Source organism: Rhyacophila brunnea, unplaced genomic scaffold (assembly GCF_057557595.1).
Source record: "Rhyacophila brunnea isolate RB1 unplaced genomic scaffold, BYU_Rbru_1.0 scaffold_13, whole genome shotgun sequence".
Classification (NCBI taxonomy): domain Eukaryota; kingdom Metazoa; phylum Arthropoda; class Insecta; order Trichoptera; family Rhyacophilidae; genus Rhyacophila; species Rhyacophila brunnea.
Genome location: NW_028232785.1, coordinates 11,691,428 through 11,718,599, shown reverse-complemented (window position 1 = coordinate 11,718,599; position 27,172 = coordinate 11,691,428). Strand labels below are relative to the sequence as shown.

Here is a 27,172-nt window from a genome sequence, read left to right as displayed (position 1 = left end):
ATATTTTTGCGTTCATCAAAATTCTAAATATAAAAAATTCAGTGCTCAAAAGCCTGCCATTTCGGAACCCTTGAGTCATTAACAAATCGCGGTGACAATCTTTGAGATTTATGGTATAGACCTTAGAAATACAAAAGCCGATTGCCAATAGTAACTCAATTTAGAAATCGCTTCAGAGATTTTTGTAAGAGCCATTAGTGTAAATTTGTCGCAATTAGATAGGATGCCTATAGCATTGTGGTCGGTGTGCGTGGGACGAATCCCAAAAGACGCAGGTTCGATTCCTGCCGGGTGCATTTTCTCAGAAGTGTTTTATGTATGTATTATGTTTGGCTGAGAATACTTAGACATACGATATTAAACAGTAACACTTTCAACAGCACATGCAAATACTCAATTTCCCATTCGTTGTGAAAATGATGAGTTATGATATCGTCTCGGGCATTGCATTCATCGTCAAACTATTCTCCAACTGTGGAAAGACCGAACTGCGCAACGGTAATGGGGCGTACACGTAATTACCATAAAGTTACGTGCTGTCGCGTGCTATCGCGGTAAGCTCACGCTACGGGAGAAAATGTGCAATGTCGTTTTTCTTGGTAATTAAAATGTTATTATACTTATGCTCCCATCCCGTAGCACACTTTGAACCAAAAACGAATATTGGTAGTTAGCAAAATCTGCCGAAATGGCCAGAACAACAATGAGGTCACCTCACGCGTACCACGCTACAACATCAACCGCATACGGCATATGGAAAATGTCTGTAGGTATAATAAAATACACAAATTCAGTCAAATATATTTATTTTGATTACATTTTATGTAGGTATAAAAGATAAATGAATATTCTGTTTGAAGAGAAATTTAATAATATGGTTGCCAATGGATCCAGCCCATTCCTCAGTACCTACTAGATTATGTACACATTTAAGCAAAGCGAAGATTTCTTTTGTCAGTATTTACTTACTATATTTTTATATTACATCGAACCCTTCTGATATGGACATCTTAAATTTAAAACAATTTTACAACGTCCACAATAAGTTAATAAAATAAATAAAATTGAAAAACAGCAACCCCGCCACTTCACTTTATCGTGTACGCTATCAACTTTGAATTAATTAGTGCTATCGTAAGGTTTGTTCCAGCTATTGTTGTCAACGGTTTTCTGACGTTTAGCGCATGCGCAGTACGCATTTTTGTTGTTAGCTATCATCACAGTAGTGATGAATTCAGTTCCCGCCAGTCATAATTAACTATAAAGTTCGTCAGCTGAATGCAGAACTATTCTAACTCACATTTGCAATATTTTACAGAAGTGTTATATATGGAAACATCCTATTTAAGTTATTTCTTATTTATATAATAAAAACATTTATAAATATTTTTTTCATCAAAAGTCCTCCTAAAATATGATGTATTCACTTATCTATACATTTAACAAATAATTAAAATAGGTTATAATAACAAAGAAATCCCTTCTAAAATATTTCAAATCTGAGATTGAGGTTTTGGATTCAGCTGACGAGTAGTAAAAATGTCATTTAAGTTCGGAGCGTTGTAATGATTGACGATATTATGAAATTAGATTTACGCATGCTTATAAAAATTGTCAAATGGAATCAATTTGACATGAGTGTGTTAGATACACTAAAAGTTATTTTTGATGTACGAAACTTTCCATTAGAGACCGTTTACAATTAAAAGCTGGTTCAAACTTAAAATGTAATTATTGTTTAGGTTCTAATGATGACTCTTTCCCTTGGATGATCTACATGATCCTTTGTGCTCTTTGGATCCGTGGCCACCGTGTCCGTGCTCTTTGGATCCGTGGCCACCGTGTCCACGCTCTTTGGATCCATGGCCACCGTGTCCGTGCTCTTTGGATCCGTGGCCACCGTGTCCGTGGTGATGTACAATCGGGGCTAGACAGCGAGGTTTTGGTGCTGGTTTAACGCATGCATTTGAGATCTGAAAAATGGTCAAGAATACTTTAGGTATTTAAAATAAACTATTGATTTTAAATAATGCAAACGGGTGGATCGGAACCTCAGATTTGTTTAGTCCTGGTAAAGACCTCGTAAAAACGACGAGTAATTAAAAAATACATAAATAAATACGTATAGAACATTTTAAGCCTGCGATATCTGGTTATGTTGTCTTCAAAGTATTTTACTGGATTGTCATCATAAGCCGGGGTCTGCTGGATGAAGGTCTCCCCTAGCTCCCTCCACTCTTATAGGTCCCTAGTTATTTTTTGCCACGTAGGGATTGCAATCTTCTTCTTCTTCTTTCACCCTGTCACGTCCCAACGTTGGGGCATAGGGCAAGCACAAGTTGGCGCCACTTCCCTCGGTCCATCGCCAACTCCTGTGCCTCCCGCCATGTCAGACCTGCAGCACGTAGGTCGCTTTTGTAGCATCGCTGCAGGGTGAGGGAGGGCCGGCCACGGCGACGGAACCCTTGAGGCTGTGCCACAAGGGTACGAAGTGCCGCACTCTTTGGCGGCATCCGGAATACATGTCCCAGCCACGTGAATTGTCTCTTCGTGATAACTTCAATCACCGAAGGCTGTTGTGTCTGCTCACGAACTCGGATGTTTGTAACGCGGTCGTACCAATGTACCCCTAAGATTCTGCGGAGACATCGATTCTCAAAGCTCAAAAGCCGAGACTCTTGAAGCTTAGTAAGATGCCATGTCTCACAGCCATACAGGAGCACAGGTAGCACGCACGCGTTAAACAAACGACATTTGATTGCAATACCGAATCAAAATACCAACAATAAAAATAGAAATATCTACCAATAAAATATAATAGATATAAATATCTCTTTAATATAAGTACAATTTAATTTAATTTATTTTATTGGAAAAATATCTATAAAGATACTTTCATATTTTAATCTGTAAACTTATAAAAATATGTAAAGGAATGATATGGTATAAATGCTGATGTTTAAAAGTTCTGGGTTACTAAAATGATTATACAAACGAACAGTATTTGACCGCGATTTCAGATACATCTACAGTAGTGTAATAATTATTAGTACCCAGTAGAAGTGCAACAATCGCAAACACCCAGGTTTTATGAATCGAGAATCGAACCTGGAGTCCACGGACGAAAGGCCAACGTCTTACACACAGGACTGCGAAGACCGATGGTATCTTAATCAGACGTGGACAACAGGCAGGTTGGTTGTGCCGGACGAAATCCCGAAAGCCGAATTACAAACAGTAATAATTGCGCAATCTCAACACTTGTCTTGAATTGCGCAATTTTTACAAGAGAGACAAAAAACAATTTTTTTGTAGAACACTAGGTTTTTGTTTCTCCTGTAAAAAAATGCGCAATCTTAACACTTATCTTGGATTGCGCAATTATTACTGTTTGTATTTTTTTTTTATTTTTTGGGATTTCGGCCATTTGGGTTTTCAGCATTGCGGATTTCGATCTTCGGGATTCCGGCTTTCGGGATTTTGACCCAAACCCGCAGGTTGGATATCACTGTATGACGGCATTTATTTTGTCCAGCGGTTGTATGCTCGCCGTGCGGGTTGGATTGTATTGAAAAATTAGATCATTATTTATACTGAAAGAAATATTTTATTTAATCATTTAACTTACTTGAATCAATAGCAAGCAACCGAAGATAAACAGTAGAGACAGGCGCACCATTTTCAAAGAGTTCTGGAAGAAAGAGTACAATAACAATATATTAGGTTATTTTATTATAAGACTTCTTAGTTCAATGAAAACAAATAATTACCTCCACTCTTTGGCACTGCTACCTAGTTTTCATGACTTTTTGCACTTTGATTTCATTATTTTCTAACAAAGCCACCTCCTCATTCACGTCATGAGAACCGCCACTGAAAGCTATTTTTATTATTTCTTTTATGTTTTGTCTATGTGTTATTGTTTTTATATTTTCTTCTTATGTTACACATAGGTATATAGCGAAAATAATAAAATTATTTATGCCTCGTAATTCTGTCACTAGATACCTATCTCAAATACCTATTTTACAATTTCTTTTAACCTCCCCTTTACGATGTTAATAAATTCCGTCCGTTCCGGTGATGTCACCTTGATTTATCGTAAGTAAAAAGAAAATGGTTATTTTGACAACATAAATAAGCACAATAAGGTTTAATCAACATTGTTTGCTATTTGTTTTATCTATAAAATGGTTATTTGTTTCAAATAATATGACACATCTGACATTGAAAAGATCCCTTCTGAAGAGATTCCCGTGGACGAAACTGGTTCAGATAATATTTAATAAAAGTCAAATCAGTAAGATAAAATTTATGTTTATAATGTAAACATACAATGCATTACCAGCTACCACTATGAATAATTGACAGTTAATACAATAAAAAAATATATAATTATCAAAAAGGCATCAAAACTTAATTATTATCATTTCTTTTTCTCACAATTGATTGGGGATGTCTCTCTTAGTCGCGTTTACTTTTAGATCTATCTGTTTCGTTCGTAATTGAATGTGACGCTCTGTTTGCAATATTCATTTATAATTAATTTATGACAGTTAAGTGAAATCTGAAAGATATCTATCAATTATATGTATTAACTGGATGATGACTATTGATTTTGAAAAAAAATTACATTTTAATCAGATGAAATATTGATCATTCTAGTAATAACCGACATACTAAGATTAGGAATTTCATATTAACTGAAATATTTTTAAGTAGTTTAATATTATAGTAGGGCTAGGTAACCCGAGACGACATTACAGTTACGGGAGTGTTAATAAAATAAAAAGGTATCGAATCAATCAAGTATCTCATTTTACAAATAGATTCCTTGATTTATTAATTTTTACATACCTACGGCGAACATTACAAATTATAAATTAAAGAAGTTCACAATATGACATTTAAAACCAAAGAAATATTTATTAAAACAGTGTAAAGAAGAAATAAATATAAAATGTAGTATCACAAAAAACAGTATGAAAAGTAAAGTAAAAGTTATAAAGCATGGAAGCACACCGAATGAGCTCACTATTTTAAGAATTTATAAAACAACGCCCACATAATATACTCATCCTCACTTACTGAAGATTTTAATATGTACTCACTTTTTATTGTGTTGTATTGATCTTGAAACAACGACTTTTATTTCTGATAAAATATTAAAGAATTACTCTTTATTTATACTGCAACAAAATGTGATTAAATTTATTAAAAAATATTATTTATTTAAATTAAACATGAATGTCTGATTTCTTAAATTAATTTATATTTGAACAAAAATATTAATCCTTAAGTAAATATATTGTATGCATAGATTTGTAAACAAAAAAACAGTTGTAAAGAGTGTGTGCTTATAACTTTAGGTATAGTTAGTAGGTGCTTAGTCATTAGATCTCTCATTTTTTCAAAGGTTCGGTTTCAGTTTAAAAAACAAATCAATCACCACGCCCGGTCTTAATCGTGATGTGACTGAGGGTCGAACCTAGATAATTTCTTTTCAACGGATTGGTCTCACTGCTCTCGGCACGAGAACGACACAAGCGGACACTAACGATACTAATAATAATTATTATTATGACCGTTAGATCACGCGCATTTGATAACGACTTGTGGGAGCAACAGCTCGCAATAACTCATAGCTGAGCACACTTAGTTATACCTACAGATCAGAAGTTTATAGCTAGGTTCTTTTATTGTGTTAACTGTCAATTCATGGTGGAAATGCATTTTATTATTAATTTAACTTAATAAAACATTTTCAACTCTCTAAGGTGGATGAAACCGGTCCTGATATAAAATAAAAGTGGAAAAATTACTAAGTATAGAAATTTGCGTATTATTAAATTAAATTAATAATAGTTTATAGCTAGACTCAAAGTACTGAGTGTCTGGGTATGGAGAATGTACAAGAAAACATGTAGGGTCGCGATTGAAGTGATGAGAACCTATAAGTTAGCTATCCCGTCGGGTACCGTAACGCAATTTGATAAGCATTTCATGTAAGAACTACTTGTTAAAATCGTCGTAATTAAGTAGGATGTCCGTAGCTTAATTGAAAAAGCACATTGACGGTTACAGGTTCATGTCCCGTCTGGTATCGTATTTTTTCTAAAATGATTTTTTTTCTAGTGGGCATAATTATGTATGAGATGTTTTCAAATTATATATTATGTTCAATATGTAGGTATATTATACGTGTGTAATTAGAAACGAAATATATTATTTGTTTGCCACCTAGTTTTAAACCAGTTGGTACAATGATTTACTTTTATATCATTGTTTATTTTTGAAATATCAGAACATTATTAATCGCTTTTTGTTATTGTTTCAATCTGTTTCAAAGCATATGATTTTAATATTATTATTTTAATACTTGCAAATTATAAATACAAGATAATTTATTATATTCAAAGATTTTTTACTTTCATCCATTGTTGCTTGAAGACTTGTTGAGGCAGGTTTGTTTCTTGTTCTTCCATTATCACTTTCTGAAATGAAGTGATTGCATGACGTGGCCCCTACTCCCTTATCACTCGCCAGGTTCATGATAAGCTAGAAATACCTTCATTCTGTCAAAATTTCCAAGATACTGGAATTTGACCATTTTCAAGACGAGAGAGATGAGATTCAAACTTTATTGAGACTTTTCTACTATTCGACCCAACCAGCGTTACGTTGCATCTTCATGATTAGTTGATTTTTACTTTATATTTTCTAATTTCATCAGTCTAGTTTTTTGCCTTTGAATGAATACATCTTAAAGGTTTCTCCATTATTCTGAATCTTTCATTTTTCGTTGTAACATACTCCTGCCGAAATAATGGTGTCCCTTTTTTAGGTCGTTAAGTCCTTTTTGGGTACACTGTGACTTCATTTATCCAATGTTTATGCACTTGTCAATTGACATGCCCAACCTGTTACCATTTAAACAGTTTGTGAAAATTTATCACATCGCATATCATGCCCAACATTAATTTTTTATACAACATTCTACTATTCACAATCTCTGGATCCATACATACGCGAGCACTAGAGGCACAAACAAGATTGTTACTGAGAGAAATCTTGTCGCAAATACTGTCGTCTTTGTATAGGTACCAATTTTTGTATACTTAGGTACTTGACTGTTATAGAGAATACCTTCCTATATTAGAATCGAAAACAACACGTCGTAAGTGAGCTGATGTTCTTCATTAATATGAATTCCTGTCTTCCCAACCAATACCCCTGAATATATTATTATCTTCTAGTCTGGCGGTTAATAATTTAAGATAGATTATCTCACCTTGCTTGACACCATTATTATGTGACTGATATATTATTATTATAAGGCATTTATTTACACTTTTTGATTGATTTTGACTACTCCAGAAACTTTTTCCATTTCGGACGATACTGCGCCGTCGTTTTACAGTTTTTTTGGAAAGACGCGTTCACAAAAGAGGGGGGGGGGGGTTCGGATCCATACCCCCTCCCAGGAACGGAAGAAATACAATTTATTTAGGATATTTCGGTAAATATTGTTTCTTCTTGTTCGTCAGGAATTTGTGACTGATGATTGTGACTTGAATGATTTCGCAGCCTTCTCAACGAGTTAACTCTATTTCTCTTGGCACTCACAAATTGGTCCAAATATTTGGAGCATCCAACGTTTGATTTACTGCAGCATGGGCCGACTTTGGCCCAAATTATTCTTCTACTCCAAGAAAACTAATATACAATCGAACTCGAACTCGAACGAAATGATGGGTTGAATATTTTTAGTTAAATAATACGAGTATTGTTAAACATGTTTTTATTTATTAGGAACATTTATATAAGTTTTATATTATTTTCATATGATTATTTATTTAAAAATTGTTGGTCAAAGTTTTACAATGGGTGGGAATACTTTGGCCCAAAAATAATTTAAATATGTAATATAGTTTGAATCATGGGATCAAGTATCATCATCATCATCATCATCATCAGCCTGAATCTATCCACTGCTGGATGAAGGCCTCTTCAAGTTGCTTCCACTTCTCTCGGTCCTGTGCATTGCGTTGCCACGTACTTCCGCAGAACTTTATCATTTCATCGATCCAGCGGCCTCTAGGTCTACCTTGTGGACGTTTTGTACTTCTTGGATACCACTGGATGACTAGATTTGTCCAACGATTGTCTCTTCTTCGAGCTATGTGTCCAGCCCATCTCCATTTAAGGCTTTTAATAAACTCTATTACATCGCAAACCCTTGTCTGCTTCCTTATCCACTCATTCCTCTTTTTGTCCTTTCGCGTTATGCCCAGCATGCACCTCTCCATACCACGTTGTGCTACTCTAAGTTTCTGGATCTCTCTTTTACTTAGGGTCCATGTTTCACACGCATATGTCATCACGGGAAGCACACACTGGTTGAACACTTTGCGCTTTAGGCACAGTGGAAGGTCACTTTTGAAGACATTATTCAGGCGGCCAAAAGCACTCCAGCCTAGCTTTACTCTGCGAACAATTTCATCAAATATACATCCATCTATAGATACTTGTTGTCCCAGATAGATGTAGCTTTTCACCTGTTCGAGCTGAGTGCCATTGATGAGGATCTCTTTTTGGCCTGCAAAGCAGTTGAACATGACTTTCGTCTTTGTTACATTTATTTTCAAACCTACTTTGTTGCTTACTTCAGCGAGTTCCTGCATTCTGCTTTGGAGGTCTTCTGAGTCTTGCGAGAAAATTACTATGTCATCGGCAAAGCGCAGATGACTCAGGTATTCTCCATTTATGGGGATCCCTTTGTCATTCCAGTCAAGTTGCCTGAATAAGTCTTCAAGGGTAGCTGTAAATAGTTTAGGTGGGATTGTATCACCTTGTCGGACTCCTTTGCTGATAGGAAATCTGCGCGATGGTTTATGGAGATTTACAGATGCTGTTGCGCTACTGTATATATTATTGAAAATATTTATATAGCGTCCAGGGATTCCTTGTTTTCTGAGTGCGTCGAGTATTGAACATTTCTTTATCGAATCAAACGCCTTCTCATAGTCTATAAAACCCATGCATAGTGGCAGTTTGTATTCCTGGTACCGCTCTATGATTTCTCTGACGACTTGGATATGGTCCATAGTGCTGTATCCTCCTCTAAATCCGGCTTGTTCTCTCGGTTGGTTCTCGTCTAGTACATTTTGCAGACGGTTTGAGAGAATTTTTGTGAACGTCTTGTAGAGAATAGGGAGTAGACTTATTGGACGATAATTTGCTAGGTCTTCTCTGTCACCTTTTTTGTGAAGAATGACAATGCTGGCATTTTTCCATACCTCTGGGACATCCTCTTTGCATATGCAGGCTGTGAACAATTGTGCAAGTACTTCATTTGCATCCTTTCCTGCTTTTTTGAGGATATCTATCGTTAAACCGTCTTCCCCGGGGGCTTTCCCACTTTTCATGTAATTTAAAGCATGGGTTACTTCCCAGGATGTAATTTCGGGAGTATGGTCTTCCGAATTTCCATTTCTCTGAAGATCTAAGTCTATAGTCGTATTGTCAGTGTCATCACTGTAGAGATCGCTGTAGAACTCTTCAACTCGGCTTAACAAGTGTTCCCAATTTCTGACGATAGAACCATCTTTTGCTTTTAGTGCTGTGATTTGACGTTTTCCTATCGACAAGCATTGCTTGTTTTTGTTTAAACTTCTGCCTGCTTTCACAATTGCTTGTATGAGGTTTACATTGAATTTACGAAGGTCTTCTCTAATCTTCCTTCGGAGGGTTTTGCAAAGTGATGAAAACTCCATATCGTTTTGCGCCTGTCTATCGCTCTTGGTTTTCCTTCTCTGCTCCATAAGATTCAATGTTGCCTTCGAAAGCTTGGTGGAAGGTGTAACTTCTGAGCTTTTTACGCCTGTTTTTTCTGCACATTGTAGAATAATATTCGTTATATCCTCCGCGTTGGATAGGGAAACGGTTTCGTTCTCATCTAAGAAAGCCGATAGTGCATTTTTGAGTTCATTTTGGAATTCAGTATTGTTCTGCAGGTATACGCGAGCATTTGACTTCTTCTGCAGTTTGGATCTTTCTGATTTGACGTTCAATCTTATCTTACATCTCACCATCCGGTGATCACTGCCGGTGTTAAACTGATTGATCACCTTACAGTTTAAAAATGTATATTTTCTGTCAGTGAGGATGTAATCGATTTCGCTGGTCCTTCCTGTCGGGCTTCTCCACGTCCATTTACGTGTAGGTTTATGTTGAAAAAAGGAATTCATGATGTGAAGATTGTTGGTTTCAGCAAACTCCACAAGCATGTCCCCTCTACCATCCCTTGAGCCATGTCCGAAATGTCCGACCGCTACGTCATCTCTTTGGTATGATCCAATACGTGCATTGAAATCTCCCATTATGATGTTGAAGTGGCATTTACTTTTATTTTTCAAGGATGTTATTTCCTCGTAAAACTCTTCCACTTTTTCATCAGGATAGCTCTGTGTCGGAGCATATACTTGCAAAATCTGAATGCGGTACCTAGCATTGATTTTAAGTATCACGCTTGCGACCCTGTCAGAAATGCAGTTGAACTCGACTATGCGGTCCCTCCAGGCTTTGTTGACAACAAATCCAACACCGCTCGTGCGTCCTTCATCGGTTCCTTTGGAGTACAGCACATGTCCGCTTTGTAAAGTAATAATACTCTCACCTTTACGCCTTACTTCGCTGAGTCCGACAACATCCCAGTGGATATTCCGGAGCTCTTCTTGAAACTCTACAAGTTTGGCATCGCTGGACAATGTTCTTGCGTTATATGTAGCAATGGTCATCTGTTGGCAGCCTTTTCCGGGTCTCCGGGGATTTTTAGCACCCTCTGCCTTCCTTCGCTGATCGCTGCCGTGATCAGTATCAGGTTGGCCTCCGGAGAATGAGGGCCGGGTTCTAGAAGTTTTTGTTTTCATATGAAGGTTTTGTTGTTCAAATTGTTGGTCAAAGTTTTACAATGGGTGGGAATACTTTGGCCCAAAAATAATTTAAATATGTAATATAGTTTGAATCATGGGATCAAGTATACCCAGTGTTATTATCATACACTCAATAATCGTACATACATTTTGCAGAGTTTCCGAATTTATCAACAAAAACAGTACAAACATGTTAACTATTCAGAAAATATTAAGAAAATCAGACGTTTTATATAAAATCAACAGCAGTTGGAATGCTACCTGACAGCACCATCTTTAGATTAATAAAGCCTGAGCATATCTTTTTACACAAGCAACGTGGTCCACTGTTCAGCTGCTGTCAAAATCAGATCCCAGATTGCTTGAGATATTGATTCGCCCTTTCTGGTTTCAAATTGAATTATAAAAAATGTCTCAAATGAAATATATTAACTATTAGTGTTATTTATAAATAATATACATTACTGTTATTCATCAGCTGTCGAAGTCAGACTAAACTTTCACACAAAAACCGATGGTAATATCGATTTTCAAAAAATATGTAGCATTGATCTAGGCATTACATTAATTTGTAGAAGGTGTGTTAATGCTAGTGTGTTATTTATCATATAACTCATCTATCCAAATCAAACCATTCTCTGTGTGAACACGACATACGCGTCGGTATGAGCACTCTATAGAACAATGACAGGTCATCCATAGACAACAACGGGAGGGACGGAAAAAGTAGGACCAGTCGTTGTACGCAGATGATTTGGTGGTGCTCGGAGAATCTGAAGAAGAAGTCAGAGATATTTTCACTCCTCTGAAGGACACAGCGAAAAGGTTGAACCTACGAGTAAATGTGGGAAAGACCAAGTATTTGAAAATGACAAGAGGCATTGAACCCTCTGGAAACATTGGAATAAGAAACTCCTCGTTCGAGAGAACCTCTCTCTTCAAGTACTTGGGCTCCAACATTACCTCTAAAAATGAAATGTCCCTAGAGCTCTCTGACCGACTGAGAAGTGGAAATGCAGCGTACTTCGCGCTGAGTCGTCTGTTCAGGTCCAAAATGCTGTCCATCAAAACGAAATTCCGGGTGTATAACGTGGTCATCAAGCCAATCGTCATGTATGGATGTGAAACGTGGGGTTTAACAGAAAAACAAGAAAAGGTGCTCCAAGTGTTTGAAAACAGAATCCTCCGGAGAATACTTGGACCCGTCAATGAGAACCACCGGTGGCGCATCCGCACAAACGCTGAGCTCTTCGACCGATACCAACCTAGAATCACTAATATTCTGAGGTCAAGAAGGCTCAGATGGGCGGGCCACGTTGTACGATCTGAAAGATCTAGAACTCTCTATAGGATTTACAAAGGCACACCAGCTGGCACTCGACCTCTTGGCCGCCCTCGACGGAGATGGGCGGACAACATTCAAAGGGATGCGGAAAGGCTGGGGATAGTCAACTGGGAAGAGAGAGCGCTGGACAGAGATGCCTGGAGAAACGTTGTGCAGTCGGCCATGGACCTGAACGGCCCCTAGCGCCAGTTCAATAATAATAAGTCGTTGTGAATATATCGGCTTTCTACTTGAGTCGGCAATGGTATATTACATATCAGACGAAGTTAATTTTTTTCTACCATACATATTTATATATTTTCCTATGTACCTGACTATTATACCTGCTGGACGGCAATTCCTGAATAAAGCACTATGAAGCACAAGTGACCAGTTGCGCAAACATTACGCAAACCTACTACACTGTAGCATGCTAAAACTAGGTACTAGGCTAGGTACATGTGTTGCCGCTAGAGGCGCTGACGGTAAACGTCAGATCTAATGTCAACGTAATATTGTAGAAAGCTGTATGTACATCTATTGTATTTTGTCTTTTAAATACCTAACTATTACCGTTTAAAGTATTATTTTGTGTTTAAATCCTCATTTAAATATTTATTGTAATTTTGTACTACCCAAACACACATGTTAGTTTGCAAAATACAACGGAATTTCCGTGTTGTAATATTGTTATATTGGAGACGTAACTAGCTTGTTTAAAGATTAATTGGCTGCGTACTTCAACAATGAAAGGTTTAATAATTCAAAATTAACGGTAAGTACTGATTAAATATGAATTCTTTACCAAAATGGATAAAAATGTTATTTAATTTCCATGAAATTGACAAGAGGTCCGTCACGACATGTTTACTTTCTATCTTACTCTAACGCATAGACATGAGGTATAAGCATGTTGAATGCTTTCTCACTCGCACTTATATGCCGTGTATCCGTTTCACTCGAAGCTCTGTACACACAATATCTCCTGTAAAACTAAAAATTTTACGTGCTTCAGTTGAAGCGGTTCGGTGACGTGTTTTGCACAGCTTCATTCAGGAATTGCCGTCCTCAGGCGTTGATCGCTAGATTTAAGTGCGAAGTGTTTAGGTATTGGGAATGTACGTGGAAAAGTCAACGGCATGTCGTAGATTCTATTAACCACATCCCCTCCCGCCACCTTAAAAATCAATCAAGGAATTATTTCAGAAAAGCTGAAATAATTTGTATAAAGAACTGTATCATACGATTTGACAAACAGTAATACTAAAACAGACGACATTAAAACACCTGTGTTCATACTTTAAAAGCGTTTAGTTCAATATAATAATATTAAAAAATGTTCGTATGCATTGCCGATTGTTAGGAAAGTAATATTGGTAAAAAGTGATTGTAAAAGGTACATCTATTATAGTGTAACTAACAGATATTACCAGGGAGGAGTACCACCTGTCAACAATCTCATGCTTCGTCTCCCTGTCTTTGTTCTGGTGTTTCAGACTAAATTATTTTGTCTGTGAGCTGCTGTATCAGTCTTTGTAGAGTCTTCTAGTGCCGTCGCTGAGCTCGTCCATTTGTCAAACGGCGACACTTGTTGTACACAGTTGATAGTTCTTACTTATCCTGAATGTTTCTATTTTATGATTGATCGTGTATGCTGCCTAAGTATACAGTAGGATACAGCATCCCAACTCTATTATAATTACCGTTAATTTTCTTGGATACCATACTTATCTGTTATCTAAACACCACTTTGTGGATTTTTAACACTCTCGCTTTGATTTATAGACTACCAAAGTGTCGGATCGAATTATGGAAATTTATTATGGAAGAGATATTATAGCTATCATTTTAAAAATCATGTTTAGGTATCCTATCCGATACTATTAAGTACTTCTTCATACGTTTCCGTCAATCTGTTACAAAATAATTATTGTTATGTCATTTAATACTTACTATATACTCAATAATATGCTATTACTTAGTGCACTGTAAGCATCTGTCAATATATTATGAGAGTATCAATTGTTGTTTTTTTCACGACCCGATTAAAATAAACGATTCCTCCGATTATTCAAATTTACAATATGCGTGTGGTTAATACGTTTTTTCTCTGACTCGCTTTCTCTTATACATGCCCATGTGCTGCCTTTCATGCGTTACAGATAATTCAAGACAAATATATTACTATATAAGATTACACGAATTTATAATAAAAAAATACTTAAATATGTACATAATATTTTTATTGCCTATTATTTTGTACAGGTATTCCAGAATTTTGAGAGAAAATAATTGATTATATTATTAAAGAAACAATGATGAAACGTAACGTGTTGGCGTTTATTTATGGGATTATTTTTACCATTGTCGTAAGTATAATATATTCTTCTTTCTTTGACCATATTATTCGTTATCCAAGTAGAACCTATAGATCAGTGATTTCCAACATTTTTTTTGTATGTCGGAACCGTTCAAGCACACTCTCGTGAAACCCCACCTAGCTGGTCCAGAAAGGAAAATTACATAATTCAAATATGTGAAATAATTGACCAATATGAGTGTAGCGCCGCAGGCGAAAAAATTGTCACAAACGTTATAATCTATTAATTTGATGTTACTATTGTTAACCCTTAAATGCAAGATGGCAACGTTTGAATGTAGGAAGATATTATTTTTCTAATCGGTCACAATTAATGTTTAATATATTTTTTCATTAACTATTTCTTTTATTCAACGAATAATTCACAAGATTTAAGAATGTACCATTCTTATTATTAAACATACATAGTTTTGAAAAACACTTCTGAGAAAATGTATTATAACCAAACAAGTAGGCCACCCCGGCAGGGAATCGAACTTTGCATCTCTCGGGCTTACGTCCCGTCCGCGCATTTATCCTTTATGCTACAAGGCAACGTACTGATTGCAACAAATTTTAACTATTGGCCTTATTAATACCTGCTCATCAGCGCTCTTCGAAATCAAGCTACTTTGGCTTAGATAATTTCAATTCGGCGTTCAAAATTACAAGATTACGATTATACAATTCGCACAGATCACGAAATTCTTCCAATGCACTTTTTTCTGTTGGAGCATCTTTTCCGTTTGGAAGAAGAGTTAAAAACTGCTTTAGTATTTTGCGATGTCGCATGAAACGTTCATTCAGCTGATTTCATATTTGGTCAATAAATGACAGAAAGATAGTGCTCCGGTTAAGAACCACTGGTCTAGAGCTACACTATTTATGCCGAATTCCACCGAAAAAAAATATTCTTTTGATTTACACCAACACCGACTGTGTAATCGTTCTTTTCGCCGATTTTTGGTTTTTTAATAGTGAGGTTCCAAAATATTAATTGATAATGGACAAAAAAAAATATTGCATTTAACTTATACACAAACCTACTCAACAAACCACAGCCTGATTTATCGTTTATCGGTATATTGCCTATTTCACTCGGTGTACACCACTCCAGAATTCGGGTGGACACCGAGAATTTTTGACAGTTCCATTTGGGATTGGGTTTCTAAAAAAACCCGATATTAGTGTTTCGAAATTTTTGTGTAAGAAATTAAAGATTTTTTTTCTAAAAAAGGGTTCTGGAGAATTACAAATCATTTTTTTGCCGTGTTTTTATTTGTCTAAGCCCAATGCACAGTTTATTGGCTTTCAATTTCAATGTTTTTGGGGGGTGCCAGAGCCCCTTGCCCCCCCCCCCCCTGGGTGCGCCACTGATGTGGAATCTCGCCATGCTAGTGGCTTGCCACGGGTGTCCCGAGTGAAACGGGTCTTAGTCTTTATTCTCGCACTTGCGCTTGTTTTTAATGGACGTTCAAAAATAAACCTAGCGTGTTCACTGCAAAATGAAACGTGTTATATGGACGCAGAACACATTAATTGGTACTCGAGCCGCGAGCGTAAAGCGCGGTGAGACACGCGCCATCTGGACAAGGCCTAACGCGATCCTTGAATGGCTACCTTTATGCTACGTCATTTAAAAGTAAATTATTAATTATTCTTCCAACGATGTAAAAACATATAAGACATGTCATATTAATACTATGTAGGTATAAAGTTAATATTTGTTATTATTAATGATTATTATTCCTTGCCAAACCAGACATATAAATTTCTTTATGAAGTCGCAAACACTTGAGTCAATATTCATTAAATGTTTTATAATATTTTTTCAAATGCGTTTTTGATTAAATACTGGAAAAAAATTTAAACAACATACAGTTTTGTACAAATATTTATAAAATATGCAGCGTTCGAAATGGGACGTTTTACAAACTGGAGCTGTTCGACAATATTCTAAAAATATTTTCTGGTTTTTCTGGCACACATTTGGATGGACGAGTCCGATAAAAGTATTTATACATCTTACATGCATGATAATATAATATGCGAAGGATTTAATAAACTGTCAAAAACTCATCCTTCATTATTGTCATTCATAAGTAGTGCATAATCTGCCTAACTCTATGAGAAGTCACTGATTCATAGTAAAGTTATACATCCTTGTTATTATCATGTTTTTTCTACGGTACCCTAAACCAAAGTTAACTTGTTTTTTGGGTAATGTCACCAAATTCCATCTAAGACAGAGGATGACTCATTTATTTAGATATTTTGGGTGTTGTTGGTATTAGATCAATTCCTGCCTACTCTGCCTCAAGGATTTTTTAAAATTTAATTTCAGGTCTTGAGTCCGCTGCATTATAGCCCAGTGAGATGGGTGGAGGTAGGCTGTTAAAATCCGTAATAAATAGTGCATACTAAACTTTGTCAGTCATACTTATTTGTTTTCTTTGAACTACGAATACAAGTTGCAGTTGGGGCTGATTAGTTTTTTAACTGAATGAAGTCCTGTCTAAACCAAACCATAATAGTTTTGGTATGCTATGGCCGATGTGATAAAAATAGTGCACACTTTTTCCGACATACGTATTTATTTTCGTTGAATTAAAAATACCTACATAGTATTAAAGATGGTGTTAGTCAGTTTAAAAAAAAAATTAAATCCTGCCTAAACCAAACCATAATAGATAAAAAATCTTATATCTATAAACTATTTTAAATTATGCCGTTAAAATTAATAATTGACGAATATTTTTTGGCTATTATCTATTAATCATGGCATGGTTGACGCAGGGTTTAATTGAATTTTAAAAACTTACCAACACAATATGTACAATTTGTAGTCTTAGTTCAATGAAAACAAATACGTATGACTGACAAAGTTTAGTGTGCACTATTGATGTCGGATCTTAACACATAGACTGCTGACAAGATAATTATTTTTTAATTTCCACATTTAAATAGCATGCTAATTATACCGAATGGCCACCTAATCGTTAGCGTCTTTAGCGTCCAATGTATAAGTAGCCTATCTCCACCCTTCACCACTGCTATTAGTTTTATAGTAAATTCGAAAAATACTATTCTGTACCTAATTATTATTATTGACAGAGCATTGCAGATGTCACCGAAGAAACAAAAATATGCGATTGCGGTAGAATTGTAGCATCAGCTGATGAGGCCGCAGATGACTCCATCATCACCTACAAATGCATAGCGTGCGTAAGGAAACATGCCCAACTCGAAGAAGACGATGTGCCAAGAGCTGACATTAAACACAAGAGACCAGACGTGGATATTCAGCAGTCACTGGAGTTCATGAAGACGCCTTTGAAAAAAGACTTACAACATCAAAGAAAACTCTTGGATGACGTTGATAACATAAAACTAATGAATCCAAAAATATATAATGCTTTCAGTAAAAAAGACCATAAGATGCAAAATAAGGAAAGGTATATACCTGATGTTAATCCTAAGTATTCTGGATCAGTAACTGTTACAAGAGAGATCGATTCATATTATGAAAGTTTAGAATATTCTGTACCTAAATTGAATTTTGAAGAAATCTATAAGTTAAGTAACCCATTGGGAGGGCGGGGTGATATTGTGCCAAAGTCAATTCCTCGTCGCAAAGAATTAGGCACTGAAAACACACACGCTGTCGCGATCAGGTTAGGTTTCTCCCAAGCCATGATGCATCATATTAAAGATAAGGAACTGAATCCACGAGATATCGACAGTATACTTGATCGTAAATGGGATAACCTTAAAATTGTAGACGTCAAACGTGGCGGACATTTTGATATTCGTTTACCGTTGGATCGTGATAATGTTGCGAGGGTTCTTGGTACCGATTGTGGTATGGCTTTCAGGGGGAATAGAAATGATGATGAAAGAATATCAGGAGAGACTTACAAGATGCCATTTAGGGTGCGGCCTGTAAGGATATTAGCGAAGATTCCTATATCTTTGGATACCATAAAAAAACTTAGGGATTTCAATTATTGAGTAACTAATTTCCTTGTATTTGAATCGAGGTTTATGTAGTACTTCCTTGTTCTCTATTATTTTGAATGGGAGTTGAGTGAATTGCTGATAACTAATCTGCTAAGTAAAATACGCTCGTTAGATATAAGCATAGTTACTAGAAATAAAGTAAGAGTGATTGACACAATATATAAAATCTGACAACTAGCGCCGAGCAACCAGCCAATGCACTTATAGATATACCCAGTGGCGACCGGTGAGTTATTTTGCTGGGAGTTCACTTTTTTCACCTTTTGACTGCCGTAAAAAGGCATTTGCCTTCATCAAAACTTCACCAAAAAATCAAAAAAAAAACTATTGGTTTTTTTAATTTAGTACCTACATTTAAAAGAAATCATAAATAACTCACTATTTATTATTTGTTGTACCTCTAAAAACAGTTTTTATTGAAAAAAATGGATTTTAAACATTAACACAAACTGGTTGACACGAACTATTTTGTTTTGACCGAATTATTAGTACTACCGAAATATCTCGTATCTGGCAGTGACCGGGATTTATTGTTCATTTGTATGAGAAATCCATTCTTCTGTTTTTCATCGACACAAATTTTTCAATTACGCGTTTGTTGAAGTCACGAATCTCTTGTATCATTCTTTTTTCGATACTGAGCATACATAATGCGTTCAATCTTGATTGCGCGATGGCGTTTCTACTAAAACACTTGATCCGTTTGAGTGTGAAAAAACATCTTTCGCTTTCCACTGATGTCATCGGAATAGTAAAAATTAAATTTAATAGTAAAACCGTTTCCGTAAATGTGTCAATGAGATTTTTTTCGATTAAAATGTTTTATAATGCTGAGGCGCCATCAGCATTATAAAAATTATCCAAGCTGTAAATAACAGACAATTCATTTTTGAGTTTATTTTTATCTAAAATGTCAGACGTATTACAGAGCTAGTTTGGAGAGATATCATAATTGATAAACATTGTGAATTTAGTTATCAAACTGAAAAAAAACTTTAAGTTTATTTTTAAATTGTACTTCGCCTAAATTTGAGAAATGTTGTCAACATGTGCGGAAATTTAAATGCGTACTGTGAAAAAAAATTATTTTTATAATAATATTGAATAAAAATTGTCAAACAATAATAGTACGTGTGATACGGGCTGTATTGTTTTAAAACCGATGAATCTGCGTTCGGGCCGAGAGCGACTGAAACTGTCGCTCCCGAGCACGTAGAAAAAATATTTACGTATTGCTATCCCACGCGACAGACGACGCTCTTTCTCATTGCAAAGAAATCGAAATTAGATTACTGGGCGCTTTGGTCGAGCTATGGCGAATATCGCTCACATCAACATATAATATTATTATTTAAAATAGCCGGTTAAAAACACATATTAGAATTTGTTTTTGTATATGAATTAATGACTACAGTAATAGATCAGAACACTTTTATTTAATCAAATATAAATTAAATACTCATTTAAAAAAAGTCTTTTCGCATAAATTGAGTGGGTGGGTGTGCACCGCTCCAGCGCTCTCAAGGGAGAATCGCCACTGGATATACCATCATAAATTGTCCGGTATTTTGAGCTCACCACAGTATACAAAGTATTACATTGTATGTCAAATTTAATGTTTGCATGTGGCGCCCTCACTTAGCTGACAACTTTTATCTACTAGTGGATCTGTAGTAAGAAAATTAATATACCTATCTCTAGAATCACAATATCTTGTACCTAACTAAAAATAGTAATTATTGAAGAAGATATATTTTTATTTATAATCTGTAGGTTATGTTGGTTGTAGGAATTTTGTTGGGTAATATTGTACAAGTACATACTCAATCTGTGAGAAGTATGTATCTTTTGAAGATTTGGGTATAATTTAATAATTAATTGTGTGAATGGTTTGTTATGCTCAAATTACATTGGCAGATTGCATCTGGCCCGATCGTCTGCCACAATTGCCAAAATCTATAGATTTTCCATGATCGTGAACGATCGTGAGTAAATTGGAACCAATCCTATTTCCGTCTGCCACCATTCACGAAGATTCAAGCAAAGATTGCCGAGAACATACGAAAATATCCGAAGGTACAACCCGCTTGCAAGGTTAGGTTTGACAGCTGAGTTTTGACGTACAATTACAATTGCGAGAAATAGTTGTCGGTCAACCTATATTTTTAATAACAGCAACACGGCCGGAGTGGAGCGTTACATCTGGTTGGATCTGCGCGTTTGCCAATGTAATTAAGCCTTTATGACTGTTATGAGGCGCCCTTTATAATCTTTTAATGAATCATTCATCATTTACTAATTTACTATAATATAATAGTTGTCAATATTTATAAACAAATATATATTGTTTAATATGAAAGTACCTACTTGTTTTTATACCTACTGATTGTAATAAATTAAAAAAATAAAAATATATTTTTATGTTGTTTCGTTATTAAACCCAAAAAAACTGTTTCTGAACGTATGTTATTTTAACCTAACTAAGGAAGCAATCGTGCATGTCAGTCTTTTTACTTAGGTACAGTAATATTATTATTACATTTTACGCGTACGAGTCTCGTTAGGTTAGGTTAGGTTAGGTTAGGTCTGTGGTTTAAAACTTTTGCGTTACATGACGAACAAAGTGAGCTTAAAAATTGGGACCATACCTTAATAATATTTCATATAAATAAAAAGGATTTCAAGGTACACATTTATATTTTTATAAAAATTGATTTTTTTTAAATAAATATAAAAAATATTAAAAATTTGAATTAGTCAAAAATCTTTCCGAGGAAAAATTGAAAACTTGGGTATGAGGTATGATCCTGGACATACCTTAAACGTCGTAGATAATATATTTATATAATTTTGAAGCCTTATTATCCGTTATACTTATTTTAAACATTTGATGACTGCATAAAATATTTTTTTTACATAAAATAGTATTCTTTTAAACCTAGGCGTAAAAAATTACTGATGATTTCACATCAAACGTAGAGCCTCATGATACGCTTGATGAGGACCGAGTGTGGTGCGGGGCGAATTGGCTTAGGGAGATCAATGTTTGTGTTAATGATACAAATTGCAGATGGTTTTGGTTAGTTTTATGAAATTCATTTAAACTATTTCTAATTCAAGTGATTATAGATAATAGAAAAAAAAATGTTAATCTATTATGTATTATGGTTTGGTTAGGCAGTGGTATCATGAATTAAAAAAAACTAATGAACACCATCTGCAATTTTGACTCTTAATTCAATGAAACAAGTAAGTATGACTGACAAAATGTAGACTATTTTTGTCGGATCTCTATTACGATGGTTTGACTGGTGCAGGGTTTAATAATTGAATTTTTAAAACTACCAGCACCATCTAAAATTTGTATTCTTAATTCAATGAATGAGAAAGTTCAATAATACACATTACACTCCCCTTGAGGGCGGACGTGCTCAGCGTGGGTCAAAATGGAGCTTTTTTTCTATTTTCAAAGCATGATCTTGGACATACCTTAAACGTTGTAGAAAATCTATTTATATCATTTTGAAGCCATGTTATTATTTATATTTATTTTAAACATTTGATGACTGCATAAAGTATTTTTATTACATAAAATAGTATTCTTTTAAACCTCTCGCTCTAATGTTTTAGAATATAGTCATATTTCAGTACATAACTGTGCAGTGGTGTTAAGGTTTTTTACATTTATTAATTTTTAAACGCATTTATAAAACCATTAGTATAATTTATGACGAGATACTTTTTGTAAAATATTTACGATAAAAAATTATATTGATAATCTCTGTGATCCCAAATTTGACAAGAATTAGACATTTTATTATTAAAAAATGGGCAAGATTAACACATTTTAAGATAATTATAAAGATACTTAATATAAGCTATGTGTTTGACCATTCAAGTGTGATAAACATTCTACGAATAATGATTGTTTTATAATAATTATTGACCTAAGAATAAGGTAGTGTTTTTTTTGAAATACGCCATTTCTTTTGGCATTCCCCAGTGGTTAAGCTACAACATACGGCCGTAGCCATAAATTTACAAACTATAATTGAAGTAGGAAGTAAAATGATGTTAACTCGCGTGTTTTAACATGTACCGTTTAAAAAAAAAAAGATTTTTTTTCGGTTAGGTCCCCCCTTAAGAATAATTCAATTGAATTAAAATACAGTAGTGACCTCTATAAAAAAATAATTATATATAGTACGCATATCTTTCAAAACATCGATTCGAATCTCTGCTAATTGTTTTCATTTTCAATACACAGATATCACTATAATAATTTCAAATAATTTAGTGGAAAGGTCACAGTAATAAAACTCGACAATTTTATACACTTTTATTTCCTCTAGAAAAAAACCATGTAGTTATACATATTGTAATACAGTATTATACCTTTTCGATAGAACTTATTAACCTACATTTTTAATAATCAAAATAATAACAAAATTGTATTAATATACCCCATTTGATGGTGTGTAATATCGTGACTATAACAAGAAATTGCACATGTAAACACGTATAGCCGTGCAGCTTTAAAAGAAAAAAAACGAACTACACCACACATGGCATTTTTGACGTTTGCCAATTTTTACAACCTATCAAAATAGCACCATACAATGACAAAAACGCGTCTCGCTTACACTTTGCAGAATGAGATTGATGAGACATTCAGCACCTTTACTATAAAATAGTGCACACCTTTTCAGTCATACTTATTTGTTTTTATTGAATTCTTCTTCTTATTGTGCCATCCCCTAGCGGAGGTCGGCCACCATCAAGGCGATCTTGTCTTTGTCGTCTGCTACCCGGAACAGTTCAGTGGAGTTGCACTCGTACCAATCACGGAGGTTCTTAAGCCACGAAATGCGGCGCCGTCCTCTGCTACGCTTCCCATTGATCTTTCCTTGCATGACAAGTTGGGGAATGCTGTATTTTTTTCCTCTCATAATGTGGCCGAGGTATTGTAGTTTCCTGGTTTTGATACTACGTAGAACTTCTCGGTCCTTCCCCATTCGATTGAGAACTTCAACATTTGTCACCCGGTCAGTCCAAGGAATTTTGAGGATGCGTCTATACAGCCACATCTCGAAAGCTTCAAGTCTCCGTGACATCTCTTGGTTTAGCGTCCATACTTCCATACCATACAAAAGAATTGAGAGCACATAACAACGTACCATACGCAGTCTCAGACCTAGGTTAAGATCTCGATTGCTAAGGAGACGTCTCATTTTGAGAAAGGCGCTCCTTGCGATCTCAATTCTAGTTTTTATTTCCTGAGATTGGTCCCATTTCTCATTGACCCATGTACCTAAATATTTATAATGGGTCACACGTTCGATTGGTTCGCTGTTAATGACAAAATTTGTGTTGGTGTCTAGTGTCATAATAAAGACTATAATAAAGAATACAAAATATTACATAATATCGTGTGGGTTATTTTTTTATTTATTTATTAAGACACATTGAGCACATAACAACTTATCAATTCAAGACGTTCACAATATGACATTTAGAATAAAAAGTACAGGCAAATCAACATAATACATAAACATTGTAGTATTAGTTCAATGAAAACAAATACGTTTGACTGATAAAGTTTAGTATGCACTATTATTATGTCATATCTCAACACCCTACCCCCACTCTTCGCCAGTTGTGTACGTTTGTGTCGTCCACGCTGTCTTGTCTTTTAGACATGCAGCATCGGAATAATAAAGCAAACATTACATGCCCTAAATAGTTGCACCATTTTATGGGTCTTCCAGTGACTACACGTCTTTCGTGTCGTAAAATGACTGGAGGAGTAGAGCCGATGCTGTTGATGTAGGCTCACATTCCAAAACTATTACGGTTTGGTTTAGACAGGGCTTAATTGAATTTTAAAAACAAACCAACACTTGATTTTTCCTCCACCACCCGGCATGTCTCCACACCCATTATGCAGGCGTATACCGTGGCGTAACGAACGTTAGGTGCTCTTCAAATTTGTGCCGAAAGTGTCCCAGGAGCAACTTCCCAAGACCTTGGTTGGCGTGCATTAGTGTATGCGTGATCCCTGCTATAATGTATTACAGTCAATTCTCGATGAGAAAAGACCATCTCGCTCGTGGTAGAATGCCGCAAACTTTTTAATAGCTGAGAAAGTTTCCCTCATAGATACCAAGTCGCAATGGCCAACCGGTCCAACTGAGGGTCGGACCGACTAGAGAAGCTCTTCCCTTTCAACCGACATAACTCCCAGAGGATTTGATCGCCATCCTGCAATTCGCCACATAAGGAAGTCGAAGATTCTATTAGGCCAAGCTGACAGAGCTTGGAGGCAAAACCACCGTGTCCGGTTAAAAACTGAAAAGTCCAATGGTCTGGACTCTGGAGTCAATCTGATTATCTCCGTGCGCCTTCTTTCTTTCTTTATATTGTACTAACTAACACCATCTGCAATCGGTATATATTATTAGTTCAATGAAAACAAATAAGTATGACTGATAAAGCTTAGTGTGCACTATTTATGTCGGATCTTAACAGCCTACCTCCACCTTTCGCCACTAGCGTACAGTGAGGTATAAAGACTAAAGGTTTGTAAATGGAGCTTGCGCCAACTATGCTGAAGACGCGGGTTGTTGGAATTTCAGTATGATCCAGATATTTTCAAACAATTGCTTTGTTGATTAACTTGTACGTCACAATATACGCACAAAAATGCATTTATTATAAAATAACCAAAAGGCAGTCTGTTTAAACATTATTAATTATAACAGTTAAGTAGACAATATTTACTTTGGAATAGATTAGCAATCAATTATATTGTATGCACATTTTTGTGATGCAGCGTTGGAAAAGTGCACAAACAATTATTATTAGTGAATATTGAAAATATTGAATGGTAGGGTAAAGTAAAAATCTGTTAAAATCACATAGATTGGACTCAGAGAGGTTTTACCAAACTTTATATAACTGACATGTCTATGCTCTAAAAATGAGCATAGACAAAACCAGAATGGAAACGTCAGAATTTGATCACTTCAATATAGGTACACTTATTCGCGTACCAACCTGACTGTAATGTTCATTATACTAACGAGACACACGTCTATTCTTAAGTTTCAAAGTTAAAAGATTGGATATAAAATGTATGGCGGTAAACAACTCATTGCTTGTGTCAGCAGTTTGATCCATTCCCATAGTATCAAATTATATGAATACAATTAATAATAAACAAATAATAAATTCTCAGCTACTCCAAATCATTGACGCAAACGCCAATTATTCGCTGACTCGAACAAATAATTATTTCCTAATATATTGTTTAGATATTATTATTCATCGAAATGTCACTCTAATATACGTTTCCAGTCTGTTACTATCGCGGTTTCTATATCGCTTTGCACAACATCTCGTAAGTAATAATAAGTAATAGTAAGTACTCATAAGTTTAGTATTGTAACATAACTGCTGTTACATACTATTTGTACCGACCGTCACGCCTAATAAAACTCGTTCCTGCATCCATCATCGACTTCTTCATCATCATCCTCAACACTGTAACCTACGATACCTCAACGATGCCCCCCCCAATGGCTACCACAGTCAAACCCCACAAATGTTATAATTAAAAACTTTTATCTACGAGCCTAGGAATTATCCTAACTAGTTTTTCGACAATATTGCTTTAGTCCTTCTCTCTCTTTCGGCTGTCAATATAAAGTCAAACATGTTTGAGTTTGTTGCACTCGTTGCAGCATATAAAACCATTTCGGGGTTTTGCGGAACACCTATGTTCCATGGAACATAGTTTGAAAAACACCGCTTTAAGCAACAGAGTCATCCGTCTTTAATTTAGGATATTCAAGTATATCGAATCTTCTATTAACACTGTAAACGAAGGCTTGGTATGATCAAAAGTTTTTTTGTATAACATTTGATGGTGTTTGGCCTTGAGATCGGATCTACTTCATTACTCCTTTGCGCATTGGCTATGTTATTGTGCGCGCTGTAAGTAAATTCCGTGTGACATACCGGATTAGAAATTCAACTAACAAAGCTGTAGAATTTTCTAAAGTTAAATATAATATTTTATTTTCCGAATTCAAGCTACGTAAATATAGCTGTACTAGGAGTTTCTTCAGCCACTTACCACAGCTCAACTTTCTTCAATAGGCACCATTCGCCACTAAGCGGTCTTATAAGATTAAATTGTCAAATATTTATAAAAATTGAGAGTGATCAAAATTTATTTATATATTTAAAAAAACACATTTAGCACATAACAAATTATTAATTCAAAACGTTTACGACATGGCATTTAGAATAACAAGTTCAGGTAAATCAACTTAGTGAAGAAAAAAACAAAACAACAATAATTCAAGAAAAATACAAATTTAAAAATAAAATAGAATATAAAAAATATTACATAATGCATCGCTAAAAATGTCTGCATTTATATGGACCAGCCGCACAGCCCTCGCTATTGGTCCCTGGTGAGTCTGATGACATGAGGAAACAGCTTTCACCCAAAATAGGTCATGGCTGTGG

At 35.4% G+C, this 27,172-nt stretch overlaps 1 protein-coding gene and 1 long non-coding RNA gene across 3 annotated transcripts; one reads left to right on the top strand and one right to left on the bottom strand.

The window, feature by feature from the left end:
- Window positions 1-789: 789 nt before the first annotated feature.
- On the bottom strand, window positions 790-12,673 carry LOC147076481 (uncharacterized). The gene is made up of 3 exons (XR_015069507.1): window positions 12,603-12,673; window positions 3,629-3,691; window positions 790-1,973 (listed from the first exon to the last, which is right to left on the bottom strand). It is a non-coding gene; the product is annotated as an uncharacterized LOC147076481 (long non-coding RNA).
- Window positions 12,674-12,752: 79 nt separating this feature from the next.
- Window positions 12,753-21,058, top strand: LOC147076480 (uncharacterized). 2 transcript variants are annotated; one of them, XM_085941145.1, is made up of 3 exons: window positions 12,753-13,033; window positions 14,524-14,627; window positions 17,732-21,058. In XM_085941145.1, exons 2-3 carry the CDS (start codon window positions 14,574-14,576, stop codon window positions 18,626-18,628), a joined length of 951 nt encoding a protein of 316 aa, XP_085797271.1. In that variant the 5' UTR covers window positions 12,753-13,033; window positions 14,524-14,573; the 3' UTR covers window positions 18,629-21,058. The 2 variants fall into 2 exon arrangements, with proteins under 2 accessions (XP_085797271.1, XP_085797270.1); XM_085941144.1 differs by lacking the exon at window positions 12,753-13,033 and adding an exon at window positions 13,515-13,654.
- The last annotated feature ends 6,114 nt before the right edge of the window (window positions 21,059-27,172 follow it).

Coding starts and splice junctions, on each gene's coding strand:
- LOC147076480 (XM_085941145.1), top strand. CDS start 14,574: ATGATGAAACGTAACGTGTTGGCGTTTATTTATGGGATTATTTTTACC. Junction 14,628..17,731: donor GGATTATTTTTACCATTGTC/GTAAGTATAATA, acceptor TATTATTGACAG/AGCATTGCAGATGTCACCGA.